The sequence below is a fragment of the Cotesia glomerata genome, unplaced genomic scaffold (genome assembly GCF_020080835.1).
Source record: "Cotesia glomerata isolate CgM1 unplaced genomic scaffold, MPM_Cglom_v2.3 scaffold_114, whole genome shotgun sequence".
In the NCBI taxonomy this organism is placed as follows: Eukaryota; Metazoa; Arthropoda; class Insecta; order Hymenoptera; family Braconidae; genus Cotesia; species Cotesia glomerata.
The window spans coordinates 1-25,000 of record NW_025401488.1 but is presented as its reverse complement, the minus strand read 5'-3'; the positions used below and the strand labels follow the sequence as shown (position 1 = coordinate 25,000).

Sequence of the window (25,000 nt, the reverse complement as noted above, 5' to 3'; positions counted from 1 at the left end):
TTAAATTCGTTCGCTCTTGGCGAGTCTTTTCAATGTATGTAATGTATGTATGTATCGTCAATGTTTGTGTTCAGTGGAATTACCACGCTGTACACTGATAACCGCGTGAGAACGAGCAATGCTACTTTACAAAGAATCTTTTTATACATTTTTACTAATTTTTAGCTTCAATGCTACATTTTTTTTTGTTTTTTTTTCATTTCTTCTTTACTCCAGAAATCATTCTTTCCCACAATAGTCGGCTAAAATTTTTTAAAACCACCATTAAAATTCGATTGGAGCAAAAATAATAATAAAAAAAAAAGTAATTACCAGTAGTCAGAGAGTAGTTTTGTACTCTACGGTGAATTTAGGTATATTCTTCTCGGAATACTTTAGCAGAAACTATCAGACATTTATAGCAATTGAAAATAATTTATTTAATCGTAAATTTTTTTTTTTTAGAATTTAATGTGAATTTTTAACGAGAATATTTGCGAGTAAATGAAGCAAAAATAGCATAAGGTGGAATTCTTAGAAAGTGAAAGTAGTTATGGTATGGATTGTTGAGAATTGCAAGGCGAGCAAGCATGTAGTGTGGTAGTCTGGCTTAAAGTACTTGTAGTAGTGGCTGTAATGATAAGCCAAGTGGAGCTAGTAGTAGTTGTTGTCGTAGTCAGTCGTTGCCGTATTTAAAAGTATATACACTACTACTATGTACTTGTATTCGCGAATAGCGAATACGAATATAAGTTTAGAGAGTGCGTCGATAAACAAGAGAGTCTGGAAGTAGAGAAGGACTTGCGGCCAGACGGCGAGCGAGAGAACAACAACGAGAAACGAACGATTACTCAGTTACTTACTCACTCGCTCTTACATTCGCTGGCTCCCTCGCTCGTTCGCCGTCGTGTCGCTGACCGGACGTATTTGCACATAACCTTGCGAAAATTGCAGACGTCGGGAGGAACCGACAGTAAGAGAGAGCCAGAGCATAAGATTGAGAGAGACGTGACTACTCGACGATAAGGATAAACGAATTTACCAGACGGGTCTCGCCGCTTCTAAAATTAATGGCGAAGAATTTGCGCGCGCAAATAAAATATATATATGTATGTATGTATGTATGCATGTAAATATGTATGTGAGTAAGTATCAGTGCATTTAACGTATATGTACAAATACAAATACAAATGTATGATTAAGTGTGTGATTATAAGTGTATGTATGCACTTTGTATCACACAAGTGAAAGTATTTAGTAATTAAATATACCTGATTGATTATAATTTGTTTTTTTTTTTATGAATTTATTTTAAAATTGATAAAAAAATTTCTTCCAGTTTTTTAAAATATTTTTCTATTTGATTTTTGGCGGAGCAGAGCACCCAAATCAACACACTGCGATGCACGTTGATGATAGTCACGAAATTTCAAGTATTGTCCGCTGTGTGCGGTACATATTAACACGTTCGACGAGCCACAGTATTTTAATTGATAATTTTTGAAAAATAAAAACGTAAAACAGAACACTTGAGATAATATTAATAACTTGAGCTTCTCCTGTCCTCAAAACTTTTGTCCCGATAACTTTTTTACGTCACGAGTCACCAAAAATTATAATAAAAATTAACAACAAAAAAAAAACACTGAGTAAGTTGATAAAAATCCAGTCGATGCTGAGTAATTTCACTGGCACGTCGAAGCTTTTAATTTTAACAAACAAAAATTTTATTTAAAAAAAAAAAACAAACGTTTAAATTTATTTTTTTCTTTCAGAGTTTTTGGTGAACAATAACGTTGATGATAAACTTCCGAAGATATGGTGATTTTAAAAATCCTCTTCCAAGTGTGTAGTTTGTCCAAATGAAGATGATGATGATGATAAATAATATTATAAATACAGGCACTTTGAAAACGTACTTGATTGTTAATATATATTGCAGTGAGTTAACATATATATATATATATATATATATATATATACGTATATGTATATAATATATAAGTGTGGCACAAAGTCCAGGGCACAGCAGTGGTGTTTTTTGGGTAATAATCCTGCTCTCTCGTGTGGTGCCTACATAGCCGTGTGATGCATAAATTGGACTGTCGCCGAGAGAGCGGTGCAACGATGCAAGCCCCCGCGAAACGAAACCAGTTTGCCCGCTTGGGCTGCCACGGCGAGGCAAGGAGTTGCGCCCCAATCCAATCCGATTCAACCGCTGGTTCTCTTTCGCGGTATATACGACGAGCCCCGCCTTTACCAGGGCCGTGCCAATTTCTTATTCGCACCTTTGTATCGCGAAAAATTCATTAAGACCAACCTCCTTTCCCTTCCAGTAATTTTCAGTACCTAACAGCATGTTAAACTTTACCTAAAATTTCTTTATTACAATTTTCAAACAAATAAAAATCATTTAAACATTAAAACTATCCTTTTCGCAAAAATTTTATAAACAGACACTCTGCCTACTTCAGTGGTCCCAGCGTACTGAAATTTTTAAATTTACACATGTTTATAACTTAATAATTCAAATTCACATACTGATTTGCTATAAATAAGTATTTACGAAAACGAAAAACTAAACAAATATTTAAAATCCAAGATCAAGATGAGATGAGAGAGGATGTTAAATTAATAAAGACTTGGCCGTGAAAAAAAATAAGAATGATCCGAAGAATTTCAGAGACGGTCTACTCTTTTCTTTCTTTTTTTTTTTTTTTATTTTCTTTTTTTATCTTCTTTCTTACTTCTCTTATTTTTATTTAAGTTTTATTTTTTAATCGTTTTCGTTTTCGTTGCCTCATAGACGTGTGTACAATTCGCAGACGCCTGACCTCGAGAATAAAAGAACCGTGTGCTCATAGTCTAACTTATCCGCGTGTTGTCGACGTCTTAAACGTCGTACTCGTAGTCGTCGTCATAGATTTAGTTGTATGGTATATGTACATAGCCGGTTAGTTCATTCTCTCTTCATTTTTATTTCATTACATTGTTCTAGACGCACGCATCCGCTTCTCATCTCAGCGGGGTTCGTACAAGCTAAATCACATCACCACCGTTCTCTTATTTCGGTACCTACAAATAATAATCATAATAATAATTATTTTTATATTTATAATAGCAGCAATAATGTAGAATCAGGTTTACGGTTTACACATATTACGGAAATCCGTATTTCGTGCCAGCCGGTAAACGTACACCATAAAACAACGTGTGTAGGGTGTTAATATGATCTAGGGCAAGCAGACAGGCTTGTAAAGGTATACATGCTCCAATACATCTCAATATACATATATATCCAGGTATGCATTGATGGGCTGTTAAGAAGAAAAGCCGATTGATAGACAGTCTTAAGTAAAAGCTCGAGCTCGAGAAGTAAAGTACTAACTGTACGTGTACCATACATCAATACACCAGTATGTACGGCATACATGTTTATATAGTAGGTATAATGTATATTGTGTAGAAAGTAAGAGAAGCCGTAAGTAGTTACAGCCGGCGCATCTGCTTTGCCAATATTTAATATAAGGACACAGGCGAAGCGATACGGCCCTGGCTCTGGCCGTGAGTCTCGTCTGGCCGAGTGTGTGCACCCGCGTCCCTTACCTCGCGAAATGAGAGCGAGGTAAGGGACAAGCCAAAGAACAAGGACAGATGCAGCTAACACACCGAGAGGGGTAAAGTCCCAGGGAGTGGAGAGAAGAGAAAAGGAAGAATTGAGGAGGCAAAGAAGGAGAAAAAGAGCACATACGTATGCATTGAGTATAAGGAGGAAGAAGAAGAGAGGAGAGAAAGGGTAGAAGTACCGATAGTAGTAGTAGTATTTGTGATGATGATGATGATGATGACCAAGTGAAGACTACGGCGACGACGACGGTGGCGCGAAGACGATTGCAGAAACCTGTTCTCATCTTTTCTGCTTTCCTCATGATTATTATCGCTGATCGAACAACTCCTTCGCTACGATGCGTTTTTTGGCTAAATCCTAAATGTTTGATGTTTTATTTTAGCTTTAAATTTGAATTAACCAGCTTGTACTTAGGTATTATTGTTATAATTATTATTACTATAAATATACCTTTGCTTATGTTGTTTCAATTGTTTTTTTCATCTTCTATTTTTGATTTTTATTTTGCTGGAGCCTATACAAATCTAGATTAGATTATTCGCACGCTCACTTTGTTGAAACGGGCGAAGCGTACACTCTCGGCACAATGCACTTTTATTTTTTTTGCACACCAAAACCAAGTGCATTGTCGTGGGAGGCTTAAATTCAAACGGCCCCCAGCTTGAGGCTGTTCGATGCACTCTTCCACTGCTGCTTCATTTCATCTCATTCTTTTTTTTCTTCTCTTGTTATTTCTCTCTCGTCCGTTGTTCATCCGCGTCCTTTTGCAAACTTTTTACTTTTTCTGGGTATGGTCAAAGCTCTGCTCGATCATTCGGTTGAATCTCTTTTGTCCTACTAAATCGTTTGATCATACAGGTTACAAGTTATTCGATAGAAGAACTGGGTTACTACGAGCTTACAGATGTGCATCAGTTAAACTTTTATATTTTTTATAATTTCATGCAGCAAACCAATCACTTGGATTTTTATTTTTAAAATAAAAATTAACCGCAATTGATTTGGTTGAGAATAATTTTAGATTTATTTTGAGGATTTAATTTTTAACCAAAAGAAAGCCTTTGGGAAATCATGGTTGCACAAAATCGCAAAAGAATTGGCAACAGGTGTCAGTTAAGAGGGCATACACATAAAGAATTTAAAAGATCCAACGCGCTTCCGGCGGTAGGAGGGTTAAGTCCCTGGAGCGGGGAGCTGCTGTACAACCTCTACATGATAAAGAAACGCGGAGTACAGCTGTCCCCCGTATCCTCAAAAAAACTCGTCTGAATTTTATACGCGATGCAACGCACTGCGTTTCGTGTTACGCGTATGTACTCTTTACTCTCTTTATCTTTCTGCTTCTCTCCCCTACACATTACTCTCAAAAAATAACTCCCTCCGTCTGACATACACTTATACAAATAAATGGCCGTGTGCAAAATCATGGGAATATATTTTTGCAAATACAATATGTTCTTTTGTTTTACAATTCTATTTTTTTTTTCCTGAAAATAAATTAGCAATAACTTTTATTTTTATTTTTTCTATTCATTGACCATTATTTTGAATTAAACACGAATAAAGAAAGGACTAATTAAAATTAGCTCGAATATGAATTACAGACAACTAGAGTATGTCTATTTAGAAAATAAATGAAAAAAGGAGAAAAAAAATGTTGTAAGTTGATTACCCACATTTGTACGAACTGACAGTAGATTACAGAGGCGCCGTTAATCTCTTTGAGAGGCCATCGACATCAAGAAAATATCTTTATAAAATATAACACATATACTTCTATTCATAAGACTATCAACGATCAACCCAACTATTCATTACAAAATATATATATACTTAAACGTTTTTTTTTTTATTTTTTGTAAATTTATATCATACTATATTAACCGTAATTCTATTTTATTATTAAATCAAATTCAATTGGATATACTTGAAGAGTATGTCCAATTGATAAAAGCAGAAATGATATAAATGGTCCAAGTATACAAAAGTACAGCAAAAGATGAATTCTCATACGTGAGAATCTTTACGTTTAATTAAAATAAATTTTAAATTAAATGAAAAAAAATGTAAAGCTTGAATTTGAGAGATAGTACTGTAAAAATAAATCCAACAAAAGCCCAAGAAAAATCCGATTATATTTGAGCAAATGCACAAGAATAATATCTTAATGTCTGCCCACCCCCCAAGAGCTGTGTGCCATCTGCACTTGTTTCCCACGTAAATATATCACAACCCCTGATGATATAGAATATAGAAAAGATACAGAAGCTAAGAGACAGTACATAACGTTACACGTACTCACATACTCACATTACATATAATATGTATAGATACGAGACACCCATACATTTATAATAAAATACTCTCAGGACTTTTCTCAGGATACAGTGGGTTGTAGGCAACCATGGAATAATAAACAGGAGCATTAGCGAAGCTGGATAGACCCCCAGCAACTCGTCTCATCTTTTTATTTTTTTTATCCTTGCGTCACTTGACCGCTCTCGCACGTCCACGTCATTTCTCCTTCGTGCAGGACATCAAGAACTCGTCTGCTGAGAAAATTCTTCACTTCTGTTTTGTATGTTTTTTTTTTTGGTTTCTTGTCTCGTTCACCACCTCTTCCAGTCTGTAATACACAGTAAACAGGGTGAGTTGAGAGTGTAGAAGCCGTGAACCTGATGTACGCCCGAAGGACAAAGGTCTTCTGCACCTCCTTTTCCGCACAGACCAAGGGTGAAATGGTTGGACAGTGGTCGCTGTGTACACAAGAGTAAAAGAAATACATGTATACCTGTTATGAAAGACTGAAAGAGACAGAAAGGTCACATGAAGGGTGTAGTGTAGTATCCATAGGGGGTCGTTAGACCAGGGCGCTATCCTCATTACCATAACAATAACCTTCTAAATGTTATGTCCTCCCGTATTAAGTCACCGCGACTCTTTCCTTTTTTTCCTCGTTTCTTGCATTTACTCTCTGTTCTATCTCCGATGGGAACTTGGCTCCTTACTCATCTTCATCCTCATCCTAATCATCTTCTTCGTCTGGTTCTCTTCTACAAACTCTCTCAGCACAGCCTCGTTTTCTTCTAGTTTTCAACCCTTTGGCAGATATATCTGCGGTTTGCTATGAACACACACATAAGTACACAAACGATGAGATATAATATAATATAAAACTAAGTTCAAAGCATTTTTACAACGGGGCGTCGACCTTTTTTCGTTTCCTGTGTGTACTAATGTGTATAAGTATACACAATCTATTGTTAATTCTATTTTTTCATTTATCAAATACTGAATTTAAATCTAAAACAAGAAACTGGTTTTAATGATAATAATATTAATAATAATAAAGATACTGAAATTAACAGACATCTAATAAGTTTTAGGATTTTTTTTGCTAAAAAAATTATTGTAAAAAAAATTTAAGAAAATTATTGATGCAATTTTTTAATTCAAATATTTTTGGAGTAATCCCTGAATAAAAAAAAGTATTGAGACAAAGAAAAAAGTATTGAAAAGTATTGGATTGATTAGAAAACCAATACTTTTCAATACTTTTTTCTTTGTCTCAATACTTTTTTTTTATCAGGGATAATTTATTTATTTAAAAAAAAAAACAATGACCATTCAAATGTCCGTTAATTTCAGTGTAACAAATAATAATAATAATAAACTGTTATACAAATCTCTGAGCAATACCATTGGTAACAATAGAATTGCATTTTTCTATATTGCAATTTTTCAATTATTTCCCCTCTATCTGGCGGGAAAAATCCCTCAAGCTGGGTTGCATTGTTAAGTTAGGTTATGTAGTCTGGACATGTTGCAGCTGCGTAATACAAATACATTTTTATTTCTTTCATTCTATTATGCATTACTTACTTACCTACTTACTTGTACTTACATATATAAAAAAAAATCAATACAGAAAATAATATAATTATATCAAATGCATTTAATCACCAGATATGTTTTTATATCATCATTTCTTTTAATTAAATTTTTCAACGATGACACATGTTTTTAAATTTGGGTGGGGCATGTCGACTTATCGCGCGAGCTCTCGATTCTATACCTCTACTATACTAACTTTATTTGGTAGTTTCATCGCTTGTTTGTAATAATCTCAATAAAAAAAGTAATTATAGGTATTCATTCATCATAATTATATGTTAAAATACAGTAAGGTAATATTATTCAAATTGATATATTTATTAAATTTAAAATTGTTTCAGATTTTTTTTAATATAAAATTAATAGTAGTTGTGGGAGTTGAGCCGACTAGACTATAGCTACATCAAAACATCGTATATATATATATATAATATTGCACTCTAATGATTCAATGGAGTAAGAATCATCAGGGCGTGTTTATTCGGTAGGTCTATGTAGCACGATAACCAACAATAATCGACAACGGACGCTAGTTTTGATATTAACAAGTGTGGGCTGTCATTGTGATTCACAATAATTATAATTATTAATTATTAATCAGGAAGGCTTATTAGAGGTGCTGCGAAAAAAGTAAATATAAGATGTGTAATCAATGAAGTGGCAAAATAATAATTGTTGATAGAGAAAGTGCATAATTGTTAATAAACAAGATACAATGGTGCGCTTAGCATTAACAGTGGCATACGTTCTGGCTTGTTTTAAGCTGGGCGTAGTCGGCCAGTTTGAATGGCAACCGATTGATCATTTTGACGAAATCCAAGCTAGAGTAAATCTAGTTAACAAGGATAATTGTCAAATAAAACGGGATAATGATTTATATTTGCCTCCTGATTCAGTATCTCACTTGCCTAACATCAAGGATATCAATATCAACCCAGTATTCCCCAATAGAACTGGTCTATTGTACATCCACAACTTGGCGATAAGTCGTGCTTACTTTTGGAGTTACAGTTTACAGTCGCGATTTATCAGGCCAGCTCTCAATGACACCTACGATCCAGGAATGATGTACTACTTCTTATCATCAGTCGCTGATGTATCTTCAAACCCTCATGTCAATGCTTCAGCGACTTACTTTGCACCCAATATGTCATTTACTCCAAGTTATCGAGGTTTCTTCAACAAAACATTGCCAAGATTTGCACCAAGAGTCATAAGAGCTGATGACTTTAATGATCCTGTTCACATGGAGAGAATATCGACCAGAAATACTTTTACAGCTGATGATCTTGGTGCTTTTGCACCATCTAGTTTTAGTCTTGATTACACTAACGCGCTCTATCGAATTAATAAATGGTATTTATTTTAGTTGGTATTTATTTCAAGATTTATGTCAATTATTAATTTGGTTTATTTTATTTTAGGTATTCAGCTTGGTTACCAGATGTAAATCCTCAGAAAAGACATGACACTAAAACTACCTACCAAGTAGAAATTAGATATGCTAACAATACTAATGAGACTTACTCATTTCACGGTCCACCAGGTATGTTTAATGAATCATTTGTGCAAAATAATTGTAGAAAAAAATTATCATCAAAGGTTGGGTAGTTAAAAATCTAAATTTCAATTATTTTAAATTAAATTAAATTATAGATTTTTAAAATTGTTTGTAAAATGTTCCCAGGCATATTAGTAACGGTTGAATGCTTTAATGTCATGTATTAAATGAAAAAAAATTTTCCCAGGTGCTGATGAAAATCCGGGTCCAGTAAAATGGACAGAGCCTTACTTTGATTGTGATCGTTCAAACCGTTGGTTAGTAGCTGCAGTGGTACCCATTGCAGATATTTACCCCCGTCATACAGCTTTCCGGCACATTGAATATCCAACGTAAGTATCAATTTTTTAGAATTTTCTTTAGGACTAGTTGTATTTATACAATAAATAAATAAATAAATAAATCCATTTATATGTATAAAAATGTAATATATAAAGCACCAGATGTTCGTTAGTCCGGGTGTCCACTGTTGGTCCAAGCTTGAAACACCCCAAGTCGTAACGAAAGATTTTTATTGCTCCGCGAGTGTCGCTTGTATGTACACGACACCGTATATATTGATCATCCTTAATGAATTCACCATGAAAGAAGAGGTCGCAGGGGGCCTGTGTACTCGCCTGTATGTGTATATGTACGTGTGTTTTAAACCCCTATGAAATGACGTCCCCAGTCAAACAGGTACGACAGATCGGGTTCTTGGGCTCATCAAGAAAAACGAGAGAGTTAGGATTAGAATACCGATAAAGATGAAAAATGTATAATGTCAATGCGAATAATATGACTATGTGGATTAAATGTTAGAAAGGATTAAGATTTAAATGACGATAGGATTGAATGCCATCGATTGTGTTATACTCGCGACTCAATCTCTTTTAGCTGAAGAGCGGTGGTCAAGTTAAGACCACTTCACAAAACCGCCATCATATAATACGTCTAATTTTTTAACCAGTTTATAAATTTTACTTTCAATTTATTCCATAGATACACCGCTGTCTCTGTAATTGAAATGGAGTATGAAAGAATAGATATCAATCAATGTCCTAAAAGTGATGGTAATAATGGCCCAAATCATTTTGCTAACACTGCTAAGTGTAAAAACGAAACAACTGAAGTAAGTAATTACTGATTGTGATTTAAATTGAATTTTTTTTTCTTCTGTTCGATTAATTATTAATTATTTTTATTTATCTAGTGTGAACCGTTGCATGGATGGGGTAGTGGTAGAAGAGGAGCGTATCAATGTCGTTGTAGACCTGGGTATCGACTACCTTCACAAGTTCGTAGACCATATTTAGGTGAAATTATTGAACGTGCTACTGATGAACAATATCACAATGGATTTGATTGCGTCCCTATTGGATGTATGTTGCGATTATATTTTAATTATTATTTATTGTAATTTACTAATTATTTTTTTGATGCAATAATTTGATTACTTATTTTAGACCGACAAGTACTACCGATTGAATGGCATAAAGCGCCTAAATATTTGAGAGATATGTATTTGGAAAAATATCCTGAGTATATAAACTCTACGGTTGGTCCTGAATCATTCCAAACACCAAAAATAAATATACATAACGTACTAACATTCATGAGAAGTGTTAATGGACATAATTGTAAATTGTACGTATTGATTAATTAATCCTTTTTTCGATTAACATTCTTGTACTCTGGTAATAATTATAGCAATTAATTGTTTTAGGTACACCAAAGCAGATTTGACACTTCATGGAGATGTTGGTTACGGCAGTACGGAATTTTTTGAAAATCAAGCAAGAATGGCTACTCGACTGGCTAATTTTATCAGTGCTTTCCTCCAATTGAATAACCCCAAAGAGGTTTACTCAGGTAAACGAGTACCCGACAAAGAACTGACGGAAGATCAGATGATGGGTGAAACCTTGGCTCTACTTCTCGGAGACACAAAAATTTGGGCTGCTGGTACTTATTGGAATCGTAATAAATTTACGAATAGAACCTTCTTTGCACCTTATGCACACAAACCTCAACTAAATACAAGAAAATATTACATCGAAGACATTGCTCGATTAAACGCCACCGGTAAATATATTTTTCTAGTTTATTAAATTAAGTAAATAAATTACAGCCCAAGTACGAGTATTGATAATGGAAATAACATTGAATTATAGATGAAGTCTACACCAACAAGCCTTGGTTCAAATTTTTGCAACAACGATGGGCGACCAACTTTGATGAACTCGAAAAATATTATTTGAAACTTCACATCCGTTTTAACGAGACTGGCGAGTACCACAAGAAATTTGAGCAGTACCCGACATCTTACAGGTGAGAAAAGAAATAAGATAAATGTTAGAAATGAAATAAAAAAAAAAGAAGAGAAACAAAACAATAAAATAAATATCAAGTAAAAATCCTTTCTCATCCAACCATCATCTTAGATATTACGAATCACAAAATATGCCAGTGAATACGTATAAAGGGATTATGGTTACTGAGTAAGGGGATAGCTTTTAAAATTTTTTCTATGTAATATATTTTAATGCTCTGGAACGGGCGGGTTGTCTCGTCTCGTCTTCAATGTTTAGGGCGGCAAACCTGAATCATGGTCACTGGACAACTCCGTACTTTGATTGTAACGGTAAGGTGAATAAATGGGTAATTACCTATGCATCCCCATTTTTTGGCTGGGACAGCTTGAGGCTAAAACTGGAATTCAAGTGAGTATTAACGTTTGTTCATCTCTACAAGTGTGAATGTCGCGTATATATAGATATACATACATGTATACAACCCATGTAATATTTGCTGATGTAAAAGTAAATTGAGTGTGAGATAGTTCACCCAGGAGCAAGTCCACGGGGGATATATATTTTAAGAAAAAATAATATAATTCAGATGATCATATTTAATACTAAAAATATTTTACAGGGGTGTCGTTGCTGTTACTATGAACTTGATGGATATGGACATTAACCAGTGCGACGATAAATTCCATGTTCCTAATGCGTTCAAGGGCACCCACAAATGCGACCGAAAAACATCATATGTATGAATTTTTATTTTTCAATTTTAAAAAATTATTAATTTGTTATTTCATAACATTAACTTTTAATGTTCTAGTGCGTGCCAATATTCGGAAGAGGTTTTGATCTAGGTGGATACAAATGTGAATGCAAACAGGGCTTCGAGTATCCTTTAGAAGATCCAACGACCTACATAGATGGTCAAATTATGGAAGCGGAATTCCAAAATATCATAGAAGATAAAAAAACGAGAATTGGCTTATTCAAATGTCGATTGGCTGGTGCGAGCTCAGCACAAGCTAGCTACACACTCGTCATTTTAATGGCCACGTTTTTTATTTTCCGTGTCGCTCAGAGATAAATGATCAATTTTATTTATAAATTTTTTTTTTTAACGTACTAAGTGAGAAATCGCAAAGCCGTCCTTAATAATTTTTTTAATTTATACAAGTCAAATTTTATTTTTTACGTGTAGTTTCAAGAATCACGTACCATTCACTGTCGATTAATGAATTGTAGGAATCTCAATACTCGGGATAAAAATTAATTAAAAGGGGTAGAACAAAGGGTATGTATAACATAAAAATTTTTTTCTTGGTTAAGAACTAGCTTCAGTTCAAAAATACGTTTTTTTTTTTTTTTAATAATTTATAACTATTTAGTTTTAATCTCAGCATGATTTTTATATAAAAAATGATATATGTAATTTTTTATACATATTATATAATGATCAAACGTGTTTTGTATATACTTTTACAAATTTTAGGTATTGATAGTCTGTAAGATTTTTTATAACAATTTACGTAGCGTTTAAAAATCTATTTTTAATTATTTTAAATATTTACAATAATTAGAATCTCAATATTAATGTTAAATATTAACAAACTGATCCGTCCATTTTAAATCTAACAAAATGCCTATTTACACGATTATATATAATCAAATGTGCCTCGTGCAAACCAACAAATTTTTATAGAGATGTGTCTTAAAACTGTACAAATTGTGTTCATAGACATTTTTAAAATTATAGTATTAAAAAATAAATATTAAAATATTTTATTGTATTGAAAAGTTATACGACCTATTTATCACAAAATTTTGTTTGTATTAATTATGATGTTCATATAAATAAAATATTTTACAACAAAGAATGTATTTTAATTAATATTTTAAGACTTACTGACTAATGAAACATCTGATTGATTTTCCGTTTGAATTTCCATAATCCAAAGACTTAATTTTCGTCACGAAATATCCAGACCAATTTGATTTATTAACCAAAATGTTTTAATGTCGTCGAAAGATAACTTGATATACAGATTTGACTGTAGCTTGTTTAGAAACAAAAATAATCGTTGCTAGACTGTTACTGTTTCGCGAACGCTAACCTGCGATTGTAAAAATAATTTCCCCGAAAATTACGCATGTCTGAATTTCTTTTTTCAAGTTCATATTTAATATAAAGTAGCATAGATACGAAAGATATGTAAATTGATGAAAATGCAAAGCAATAAAGTAATATAAAAAAAAATAACATTAATTTTTTCAGATCATTCACCGGTAATTTTAAACAAAAATTTCTTATAAAAAAAAATGAAGTCAGCATGCTTCTATTATTAACTGTAACATTTCGTTACTTCTCTTTTTGTACTAAATAAATAAATAACTCAAATAGTTTGATTGTAAAGTTTTTTTCCAATATTTACATAGAATTTAAATAAATACATAGTAGAATTATTTTACAAACTTCTAACAGATCTGGAGCAATCTTCAAGAAAGAAAGAAAGATAGATTGAAGATAATATACCAACATGTAAATACAAATTTAAATTTTTAGCTTCCAGTTTGAATTAAATTAGATTGAATTATTGATCATTCTCTGGTTTTTTATCACCTGTATAATGATACTTTATGAATCGGTATCCTTGAGTTAACTGAGCGCCTTCATTAGTAAAATGGCAGGCAAAAAGTAGCAGATTTCTTGGCTGGACTTTTAATGAAAAACGCATAAACATTGCCGAATAAAGACACAGCGCTGTAATAAAAAAAATTAATTCACTGTATTAAATTACAATTTTACAAATTCAAGTATGACACTGAAATCAACAGATATCGTACAATTTTTATAACAATTAAATTGTTATGAAAAAAATTTAATCAAAAAATTGCACATGTAGAAATTTATAAAAAATATAAGTGCGAATTTTTATCATAATTGATTTATTATAAAAATTGACAATTTAAATTTATTAAAGTTATTTGTCATTCGATCATTTTTTAATTTTATATAACAAATAAATTTGTTTGAAAAAAGTTATTTTTAAAAAATTGCAATTTTAATTCATTAAGATTTCTACATTTCCATTTTTTTTCTGATTTTTTTGCCATAATTTATTTATTGAAAAAATTCTTAAAATTATCAAATATCTGCTGAATTTATTTGATTGCTGATTTCAGTATCATAATGTAAATAGGTAAAAATACATGTTGCAAGTCATTGATAATATCACTCACCAAAGAAATAAATTTTAATTATCTGACATTTTCAGTAAAATTAAATAAAAAATAACTAAAACTAACCAAAGGTCATTTTACCACTGATGAACTTAGGATCTCGCTGAATATCAGCAATTGCTGCTATCGGAATACCCCAATTAGCTATTGGACCCCAAAAATGCGTACTGAAATAAAAGTTAAGTAATAAATGAATAAATAAATAAATGAGTAATTTCATAATTGTGTTATCAGTGTTTTTATGTTATTTGTATAAATATTTACCTCATGAAATAATCACGAGTCTCTTTGCTCGCCAGTGATTTCATTATTTTATTCATTTTTAATAAATTTTGATAACTTCCACCAGTTTTTAAATATTTTTTCGGGCTTTAAGAAGCTAGTGACGATTACTTTAGACTTGTACGTCACTTGGGTGTTTCAATTGGCAATACACTTGATTATATTGGATTTTTCTTTATAAATTTGATGGCTCGTTTAATTGTTATGCATGTATGTAAATACATAAACTAGTACTTAGAATATAGACGAAGAGGTTACTGGCCCTACTTCTCCTCTATAATTTTCTATCTTTGTCATTTGGTTATTCTCTTGCTCCGAAGAACATGTGACACGATTTTACTGCACTAGCGCAATAGCAAAAATGATCACGTGTAGTTTTATCTACCGGGAGCGTTATAAGTTCATTTAAAATTAAAGCTCTTTTAATTTTAAAGGGACTTAAAAATTTATTAAAGAAGAAGGTATATGTTATTCTTTAAACTTATAGATTTCACTGATTTTATGATACTTAAATCGTGAAACATCTGATAATTTTTTAGTTTTGTTAAAAAAATAAATGAAATCTGAGACAATATTTAAAAAAATTGCAATTTAATTTATCAGATGTTTGTTAATTTTAGGATCATGATTTTTTATGACTTTTTTTAGTTTACTCTTTAAATACACAATAGTTTCAATTAAAAATTTTTAATTTGTAAATAAAAAAATAAGAATTGTATATTATACTGGCATTAACAAACATCTGATAATTTTTAGAATTTTTTTCATAAATAAATAATTATAAAGAAAATTACAAAAATAAAATTCTAGATATCTGACAATTTTTGAAATTTTTATAACAAATCAATTATGATTAAAAAATAATATTTTTGAAAAGTCGCACTAAAAATTTTTATAAATTTCTACATGTGCAATTTTTTTACTCAATTTTTCTCATGATAATTTGATTGTTATTACAATCTAAAAAATTGGAATATGTCTGTTAATTTCAATCTCAATTTTTTTTTTTAATAAAATAAAAAAAATCAGATACTTTACAATTTCAAAAACGTACTTTGTACATGTCTGTTTTTGCAGAGCTATTTAAATATAAGTTCAATAATTTAATAAAAAAAATTCAAGTTTATGATTATCAGTGTGACATGTACAGAAAAGAAATCCAGTTATATTTACATAATATTATTGTATATATTAAACCAGTTTTAAACTTATAACTTTAGGTTCTGATTATTCTTGTAGCTGTATATAACATACTTATCAATGCAATTTATACAATGTATTTAATAAAATTAAAAATTTATAAAAATCGTGATTTTTTAAATCTGCATAATACTATAATAGACGGATAAACTTTTGAACTTGATCTTTATCATTTGAAAAATATAAATAAACTTTATTGTTGATATTTTGTTATTGTTCTTTATATTTAAATAATATTATTTTTACAAGTTCTATTTCATACATTTAAACTTACTGAAAAAAATAATAAAAAGTTACTAAGATGTAAATTAAAAGTCATTTTTAATATTCTTTAAATATTTTTTATTATTTATAAGGATTAATAATTTAATTACGAAAATAAATTATAATTGAAATTGTTAGTTTTATAATAAGACAAAATAAGGATACAATAAGATAATTAAATAAGAAAAAAGACTTTTTAAGCATATTAAACATAATTTTAATTTAGAACACACATTCAAAAATATTTACATAATATTTTCGTATATATTAAACCGCCTTATAATATATTTCATGGTTTTCTCGTTTTATAAAATAATTACAAAGGGGGTAGGGGAGAACAAATAATGATAATAATAATAATAATAAAATAGTATAGCAGGGGTTAAGGTAAAAAGGGAAAAAATAAAATAAATGATATTACAAAATGTACAAGAGTTAAATTTCAATTTTTCTATACATAATTTAATCGCAGGGATATTTCATATATATACTATAATATTAGGGTGGGCCAAAAAAAACTTTTAATTTTTTTTTCTTTAGCTACCGCGAAGATATCGTCCAAGATGACGAAAAAAAAAATCTGGTAGAGTTTGAGCTCTTAATATCAATATCTAGAGGTTTCACATGGTGATTTTTGATTTCTTATTTAAATAACACGGGAATTTTTTTTTTTTTTTTTTTTTTTTAATTTTGATGTATCTCAACGAGTTATTGTGTGGTAAAAATAAATAGATATTTTTGTAGGAAATTGAACTGCCTACAAAAAAGGTCTGATATAATTTTTCGCTAAGTCAACTCGATTAAAAGTTATTCGCAGTTAAAGTTCAACAAAATAATATACGATGACTTTCACAATTTTTTTATACTTTTTAACAATAAAACGGCTTAAAATCATAAAACAACATATTTTTCGTGATTTTTCTCGTTTTTACTTCCCAAAATTATTGAGAAAAACTTATGTCATATAGCACACAATTCGAATAAAAGCGTTGAAAACTGATTTCAATGTAGTCGGAAGTACTGTAAAGATTTTTGATGCGATTATATCTATTATTTATTAATTTGCTGTTACCCGCTTGCTTCGCTGAGGGCTTTGTAGAATTGCATTTTTAGATCTAGACTTGAAATTTAATTGGAGTATTATTTTGATTTGCACAGATTCCAAATGGAGCATTGAAAGTTTTAGTTGAAGTCATTGCAAGTCTCATAAGTGAAGTTGAAATCTAATTAGCTTCAAATGTGAAGAATTTTTCTGTTATTCAAAATTTTTTCAGTGACATCAATTTTTTATATAAAATAAATTTAACATGTTTTTTACAAATTCTATTTAAATAATTAGCCAAATTTATTTTTTATATATCAAATGTTTGGAAAATTCATTCATTTTCATCTGTTACAAACCCGCGATCTCGCAATAAGAAAAATTTATCGGTTATGTGATCAGCAAAAATAACATGTTATTTCCATGCATGTATGTGAAATTCTTAGTCTGTTGACTGAATAACTATCATTAATATTAAGTTTTAAAAACCTTACAATGACTTTTCCCCTGCTGCCAGAGAGACGATTTTTGTAAGGAAATTTTTAGAAAATTTCATTGAAACCCAATAGACTTATCCTAAATTTCATGTCTCAAAAAGTCCTAGTTTATAAACAACAACATTTTTTCTATTCTACACATCTCTCTGACACAGTCAGCATATGAAATCAATTATCGCGAAATTTGTTTTTAGCTAATATCTAATTATTAAGAAAAAAAATATTCAAATCGGTTGACCCTGGAGGCCATTTCTGGAATTTCCTGTTTCTCTTGAGGTTCTATCAAATTTTATTTCTGTACACAGAAAAGGGAGTAGAATTTATTGAAATCCGTATTGAGATGATCTCTACATGACCAATAAAAGACTACTACCAAATTAAGTCTGTAGGAACTATAGTTAGTAAATTTAAAATATTCATTGTTAACACCCACCCCCGCAATCCGTATTGGGACTAGGTTATCATATAAAATAAGTTTTTCTCAATAATTTTGGGAAGTAAAAACGAGAAAAATCACGAAAAATATGTTGTTTTATGATTTTAAGCCGTTTTATTGTTAAAAAGTATAAAAAAATTGTGAAAGTCATCGTATATTATTTTAAGTTGAACTTTAACTGCGAATAACTTTTAATCGAGTTGACTTAGCAAAAAATTATATCAGACCTTTTTTGTAGGCCGTTCAATTTCCTACAAAAATATCTATTTATTTTTACCACACAATAACTCGTTGAAATACATCAAAATTCAAAAAAAAAAAAAAAAAAAAAAAAATTCTCGTGTTATTTAAATAAGAAATCAAAAATCACCATGTGACACCTCTAGATATTGATATTAAGAGCTCAAACTCTACCAGATTTTTTTTTTCGTCATCTTGGACGATATTTTCGCGGTAGCTAAAGAAAAAAAAATTAAAAGTTTTTTTTGGCCCACCCTACTATATATTTATATATGTATATAATATTACTAAACAAATCTTATTTTTTTTTAATTTATTTAAATTTTTTTGTTTATTCATTATTTTTTTTTTTTCAATTCTTTTTTAATTTGCCTTACTCACTCATTTATTTTATTTAACTATTTATTAATCGAGCGCAAGTTTAAATTTATTTGAGCTGACTTTAAATCCTCAAAAATTTTTTTGTTTTAAAGAAAATTAGATAAAATAAACTAAAAACGCAAATACGACTATCAGTTAAATGAAAAATTAATTGACTAATAAATTGATCTCGTACCCTCTTGTTAAAAACATTTCATTTTATACAGTAAAAATAATTTTTTTTTTTTATAAATAATCATAAAAACAAAACCAAAAAGGCTAAAAATATAAATTTAATCTTGACTTCTAAACGATAAAATGGAAAAAAGAAAAAAAATTTTTTTTATTTTAATTTCCATGTTGCACAAATTTTAAGCAGAAATTTTTCTTTAAATTCCTTTGGTATGAATTAGTGATAAGAGAAAATAAAACAAATATATAAATACAATATATAAATATATATATATATATATATATATATATAGTATATATATATATATATATATATATATATATATATATATATATAAACAAAATTAAATTCATTCAATTTCCGATAGCGCCGAAAACTCTCCCCCGGAGAGTACGGCGCTCCGGGCCACTAGGTTTACATACTGAACCTGACTACGTGTGTTCAGAGAGACACAACGTTACTGAATATTAGTTAAAATATCGAATTTGTATAGATAAAAATTATATTGAAGAGCACTTGCGAGAAGACCAAAAATATATAATACACATATGTATGTGTCTTATTTAGTTAGATGTAATCTCGAATAATTGTCGTTATTAATTTATTTAAAATAAATAAAGTAAAATGGATAATTCAAAAAAATTAATTACCAGAAATATTAAATTCTAAGATAAAAAGGCACTCTTAGCTCCGCTTATGCACCAGTTTAGCGATATATTATACACAATTCAAAGTGATTCTACTAAAATAGTTAAACCATTACGTCTGTACATGGTACATACATTGCAATTCATTTATTTTCTACAAACTATATAATAGATATCAATTATTAATCATTATTATTACTATTATTATTATCATAATGATTTAATATATTTATCAAATCGATTGGTTTCACAAGTCTAAGTCAAATATAAAAAGCCACACTATATCACGTAATTATTCGATTTGTTTTTATTTTTAAAAACAAGGCCACTTTAAAACTTTTATAAAGTTTATTCAGCCAATTGCTTTCTCTAAATACCTATATATTTATATTTATATATATATATATTTTTTTTAATTATTTAATTAAACGTAAAGGCACATTATGATTAATTAATAACTACGAATTTCTACAGTAAAATAGTACTCGTAATTTCGCGTTTTGTACATATTGTAAAAAATATATATTTTTATATTTAAATACATATCTATTTTATATATATTTACTTTCGTTGTTTAAAACAATAATTTTTTTAAGAAGCTCACAGTTATGGCTTCGTATTCAGTTTTACGATATAAAGTTTTGATTGCAAATTTTTTAAAAATTTATATTGCAAAAATTGTCACCGACTAACAATTGATTCACTGGGCAACTTAAAACGAAACCTCGTAATAATTATGATGATAAAAAATAATTATTTATTATAATAGTTAGAAAAAAAAGTGATATTGAGATTAGATTGATGCTTTTTTTTAATGAACAATTATTATTACGAGTCTCATAAATTCTACTAGGCATCATAAATTGCGATGAACACATTATTTCCATCCACTGTAAGAAAGATTATATATTATTATTATTATTATTATTATTATTGAATCATTTTAATCATTATTAGACGTATTTTTTGTATTCTTTTATAAAAAAGAAAAAAAAAACAAATAATACTAATAATAATACTAATAATAATAATAATAATAAAAAACCAAATTTAAATAAGAGCCGAGTGTAGGTATAAGCCATATTATTCTAATTAAATCGGCAATATCACAGTACTCGCAGAAACACACAAAACGCGCACTTTTATCCAATTGATTATTTGTTTTAATTTTTATTTTCATAGTTATTTTTTTCGTTAAAATCAGTCTATCTGATCAAAAATAAAAATTTTTCAAAATAATCCCACGATAAAATGTGTGTTTACTCAATTAATTACCCCTTTCTTATTTAAACATTAATTCACGACAATACAGTTTTAATAAAATAACCTAGCTAAAAAATATTAATAGATTTTACGGTCTAGTATGTAAATAATTCTCTTGATATTATTCCGTAGACTTTTTTTAAAACAAAAAAAGTCTTCATGACTTGCTACTTGGAGTAAACTATTTATCGTGTTTCGACTATGTCAAATAAATCACGAAGGTACCAGCAACAGCACGATTGTCGAGAGTATTTTTTAAAAATAATTAATAATAATATTAATAATAAAAATAATAATAATAATAATAATAATAATAATAATAATCATAATAATAATAACGACGGCGACAACAACGCTTAATAAATATGATACAGAGTAATTTGTACCTACAAGATGTGGAGTAGTATAGGTAGAGATAGTACGGCGTTGTGTGTCTAAATAAAATGAATAATTAATTTTTCCAGACACATTGTTCGGCTTATGGCCTAATGTCATACATAGACCGGGCCTTGGTTGTCGTTGTCATCCAAACTTATTCGACTAGGATAAGGCGCACCACCGCCGTCATCAAAAAACCGACGAAATGTGAATTCAAAGAAACCGTGGAAGGGTTTCCCGTTGTCCAGTAGCTCATCTGATTTATTTGAATCCGAAGTCTCCGAGTTCCTAAGCTTATCTGGATCCACGGGGTCAAAGTTGCTCGTGTCGGTTGGATACTGTATGCGCGGTATGTGCGGCGCGACCTGACGACGCAGGCCCTTCTCAAAGTCAATGCTCTCAAAGAAGGGATGACTCTTCACCTCATCCGCATTCTTACCGAGTCGACGGTCCGCACCCACACATAGCTTCAGGATTAAATCCATGGCTTCAGGCGAGAGATTAGCTTGCTTCGGTATGTGTAGTGTTGTTTCCCAATTTATAACCTACCACCATATTATAATATATTTATAAATATATACATATATATATGTATATTTATATATACGTATTTTTAATATTATTATTTATTTTATTAATATTTAAATTTAGACTGTCTCAATATTTTTTATAGTTATTTATTTACTTATTTTATTTTTTTTATCTATTTATACGTTAAATAAATTTACCGACCTTTAACTGTGTTTCGGCAGGGGTATTGGCAAGAAATGGTGGGGAACCAACTAACATCTCATAGAGAATGACACCGACACTCCACCAGTCGCACAACTGCGTGTAACCAGTACGTTGTAAAACTTCCGGGGCGATGTAATTTGGCGTCCCGACTAGAGAATGTGCTAAACAACGTTGATGTTCACGGTGTCGTCGTCGCTCTAGAGGTTTTAATTGAATACAACGACACTCGTTGTTCCAGTCATCAGCTGGGTCCATTGAATCCTGCTTACTATGACCTATTACAAAATATTTAAATAAATAAATTTAAATAATTACGCAAAAATTAATTTAGCAATACTTGATTAAAATTTTTATTATCGATGTAATGTTGAAATTCTTACCATTTTGCTGGTAATACTTTGAATTGTGAGTCCAGCGGAATCCTGTGCAGAGCCCAAAGTCTGTAAGTTTAATGTGTCCATCGCGATCAATAAGAATATTATCCGGTTTGATATCACGATGAATAAATGACATTTTATGGACACTTTCAACGGCACAAGTCAGCTCGGCAATGTAAAACCTCGCCAATGGCTCTTTAAAAATACCAAACTTTATTAACAGCGACATCAAATCACCACCTGGTATATAATCCATTACAAAATAAAGATTATCCTTGTCTTGAAATGAATAATAAAGTTTCACGACCCATTCATTGTCAGCCTCAGCAAGTATATCTCGCTCGGCTTTAACATGAGCCACTTGATTACGATTTAGTACATCAGCTTTTCTAAGTGTTTTCATCGCGTAAAATTGATTAGTATCTAACTTTCTAACAAGTGTCACTTCACCAAATGCACCAACACCAATAGGTTTTATTTTAGCAAACATACTTTTGTCCATTTTAGCCCTCTTGAGTCTAATATAATTAGACTCCTTCTGGGAGAGCATTTTTCTCATCTGACACTGGGCTTCAGCACTGAGTCCTATTTTAGCCATCTCTCTCTCCAGCTGAACCCGCCTGTACATCCGTTGGCTGTAAGACTTAACAACATTCTCAACATGCTGCTCCATGAAGAATTTGAACGCTTGAGGAGAATAATTCCTCACTTTACAATCTCTGCGTTCCTCTTCTTTCTCCTTACTCATGTGTTTGCGTTCAGGTATAGGTGATTGGTGCTTTATCTTGTACGGCGAGGTGGGACCACCCTTGCCAGCACAGTTCTCCGGCGAAGGTGGATGATTGTTGGTGTTCCTTGCCGACACAGAAGTCGAAGCAGTTGGTGGAAGCGGTGGTGACTCAATATGATGCTGCTGACAACTGTCGACAGGCGAGTACTTTCTCTGCAGAGGTGGATGATGTGCTACAGGCGAGGAACGTGGAGCACTGGTACTCTCAACAGTGGCCATGGGGTCTTCTGTTGGCGTACCGTACGGCGGAGGTGGTAGAGGATGATGCATAGTGCGTTGAGCTGCCAGAACCTGCATCGTTGTGGCGTAACTAGGCGGTTCTGTTGTAGGGACACCTAGGCTTATCGTCGCGGGTGTAGCAGCAACCGCAGCAGCAGCAGCAGTGGTATTGTTAACTGGAGGATAAGCCGGTGGTGGAGGTTGTTGTTGTTGTTGCTGCTTTTGCTGGATCGATGTAGCATACGAAGGAGGTGGTGGAGGTGGTGTATTACTCGTAGAAATAGGCTGAGGCGAGGTAGGTGCTATCGCGGTCTGAAGAACTGGCTTTTGAACTTGAGTACTTTTTACAGACTGCATTATTATTGGTGGTTGGGTTTTAGCCTGCCTCGCACCCCATGCTTGGAGAGGTGTTGGCCGTGCCATTGATCCTTGAGTACTGGGAGGGACTGTCGACACTGTTATTGGACTTGGTGAACCAGCAGAAGTTGGTCCTGAGTAAATACCCGAAGAGGGACTTTTTCGATAGTCCTGTTGCGACTGAGTTGGACTCTGTCGGTTCTGCATCGACGCGCTGTAAGAGGGAGGCTGTACAGTACCCGCGGTCGAGGAGGGAACAATCGGGTATGGCGGAGGAGGCTCGACCTGAGTACTGGAGTTATTATTGCTTGTCTGGTAAATGCTGAGTGCTTGCATCTGCTGAGACAGCTGCTGTTGAACTTGCGGTCCGTTTTGTACAATCATGGGCTGTCGTCCATTGGACGAATTACTGGAGCTTGCGACGGGGCTGGTGCCACGCTGAGGAGGATTGACAGATCCTGAGGCTGAATTAGAGCTCCCCGGAGCAGCTGCTGGCGCTCGTGTTGGCACAACAGGCGCCGGGGACATTCGTTTGAGCATTTGTTGCATATTTGTAGGTACAGTAGGCTGACTGTAAGGTGCGTGAGGTGGTGGAGGCGGAGGTGGTGTTGAGCTGCATCTCGGAGGTGGTGGAGGTGGTGTTTCTCGTTCAACGAAACTATTCGGTGAGTACTGACGACTTAGCTGTGGATGTGGGCTTAATTCAGCCAACCGAGGACTGTCTGATCTTGAACTTCCCGCTCCGCTGTCCAATGCTGGACTGCCTCGTTGAAGACTCAGCTCCCGTTCAAGGCTTGGCTTTCTTATTAGTTTTGAATTTAGTTTTTGTAAGCCGTTTAGTGTTTCACCTTGAGCTTGCTTTAAAAAATCTATCGCTGCGTCTACACGCCAGCCTGTCATCTTCAAGGCACGCAAACTCATGTCCTGTTGATAGTAAATAAGTTGATAAATTTATTATGATTGATAAAAAAAAATAAATAGGGGTGATAATTAAGAAGTCAATGTTTACCTCCGGAAAACCCATAGCTGATATTTGTCCGACAATCTGTTGTCGTTGTTCAGGTTTATCAAGAGAACCAGAAGCACCCGATAGACCACTGAGACCTGATGCTGAGCTGACACCGCTGGTCGTCGAG

At 31.9% G+C, this 25,000-nt stretch overlaps 3 protein-coding genes and 1 long non-coding RNA gene across 9 annotated transcripts; 1 reads left to right on the top strand and 3 right to left on the bottom strand.

The window, feature by feature from the left end:
* Positions 1-6: 6 nt before the first annotated feature.
* LOC123273658 lies at positions 7-7,764 on the bottom strand. 6 transcript variants are annotated; one of them, XR_006511349.1, is made up of 5 exons: positions 7,571-7,764; positions 7,290-7,436; positions 4,058-6,910; positions 3,127-3,964; positions 7-3,054 (listed from the first exon to the last, which is right to left on the bottom strand). It is a non-coding gene; the product is annotated as an uncharacterized LOC123273658 (long non-coding RNA). The 6 variants fall into 6 exon arrangements; XR_006511348.1 differs by having other exon boundaries at positions 7-3,964; positions 4,058-6,233; positions 6,399-6,910; XR_006511347.1 differs by having other exon boundaries at positions 7-3,964; positions 7,502-7,764.
* Positions 7,765-7,842: 78 nt separating this feature from the next.
* On the top strand, positions 7,843-13,129 carry LOC123273656. The gene is made up of 11 exons (XM_044741106.1): positions 7,843-8,857; positions 8,926-9,047; positions 9,250-9,394; positions 10,044-10,173; positions 10,255-10,423; positions 10,508-10,688; positions 10,768-11,126; positions 11,216-11,372; positions 11,633-11,764; positions 11,976-12,093; positions 12,168-13,129. Exons 1-11 carry the CDS (start codon positions 8,217-8,219, stop codon positions 12,429-12,431), a joined length of 2,418 nt encoding a protein of 805 aa, XP_044597041.1. The 5' UTR covers positions 7,843-8,216; the 3' UTR covers positions 12,432-13,129.
* Positions 13,130-13,745: 616 nt separating this feature from the next.
* Positions 13,746-15,212, bottom strand: LOC123273657 (mitochondrial pyruvate carrier 1). The gene is made up of 3 exons (XM_044741107.1): positions 14,849-15,212; positions 14,651-14,751; positions 13,746-14,105 (listed from the first exon to the last, which is right to left on the bottom strand). Exons 1-3 carry the CDS (start codon positions 14,902-14,904, stop codon positions 13,936-13,938), a joined length of 327 nt encoding a protein of 108 aa, XP_044597042.1. The 5' UTR covers positions 14,905-15,212; the 3' UTR covers positions 13,746-13,935.
* A 4,190-nt stretch (positions 15,213-19,402) lies between these two features.
* On the bottom strand, positions 19,403-24,996 carry LOC123273659 (serine/threonine-protein kinase Warts; the record flags this gene model as incomplete). The annotated part of the gene is made up of 4 exons (XM_044741108.1): positions 19,403-21,931; positions 22,119-22,396; positions 22,502-24,788; positions 24,874-24,996. Coding segments are annotated over 4 exons (3,120 nt in total), but the record flags the coding sequence as incomplete, so codon positions are not given.
* Between the last annotated feature and the right edge of the window lie 4 nt (positions 24,997-25,000).

What these genes read in the sequence shown, in the direction of transcription:
- LOC123273656 (XM_044741106.1), top strand. Translation starts at nt 8,217, where the DNA reads ATGGTGCGCTTAGCATTAACAGTGGCATACGTTCTGGCTTGTTTTAAG. An exon ending in CTCATTTCACGGTCCACCAG is followed by an intron (nt 9,048 to 9,249) that starts GTATGTTTAATG and finishes AAATTTTCCCAG; the next exon opens with GTGCTGATGAAAATCCGGGT. An exon ending in CAGTACCCGACATCTTACAG is followed by an intron (nt 11,373 to 11,632) that starts GTGAGAAAAGAA and finishes TTCAATGTTTAG; the next exon opens with GGCGGCAAACCTGAATCATG.
- LOC123273657 (XM_044741107.1), bottom strand. Translation starts at nt 14,904, where the DNA reads ATGAATAAAATAATGAAATCACTGGCGAGCAAAGAGACTCGTGATTAT. An exon ending in ACTCGTGATTATTTCATGAG is followed by an intron (nt 14,752 to 14,848) that starts GTAAATATTTAT and finishes CTTTTATTTCAG; the next exon opens with TACGCATTTTTGGGGTCCAA. An exon ending in CAGTGGTAAAATGACCTTTG is followed by an intron (nt 14,106 to 14,650) that starts GTTAGTTTTAGT and finishes TTTTTATTACAG; the next exon opens with CGCTGTGTCTTTATTCGGCA.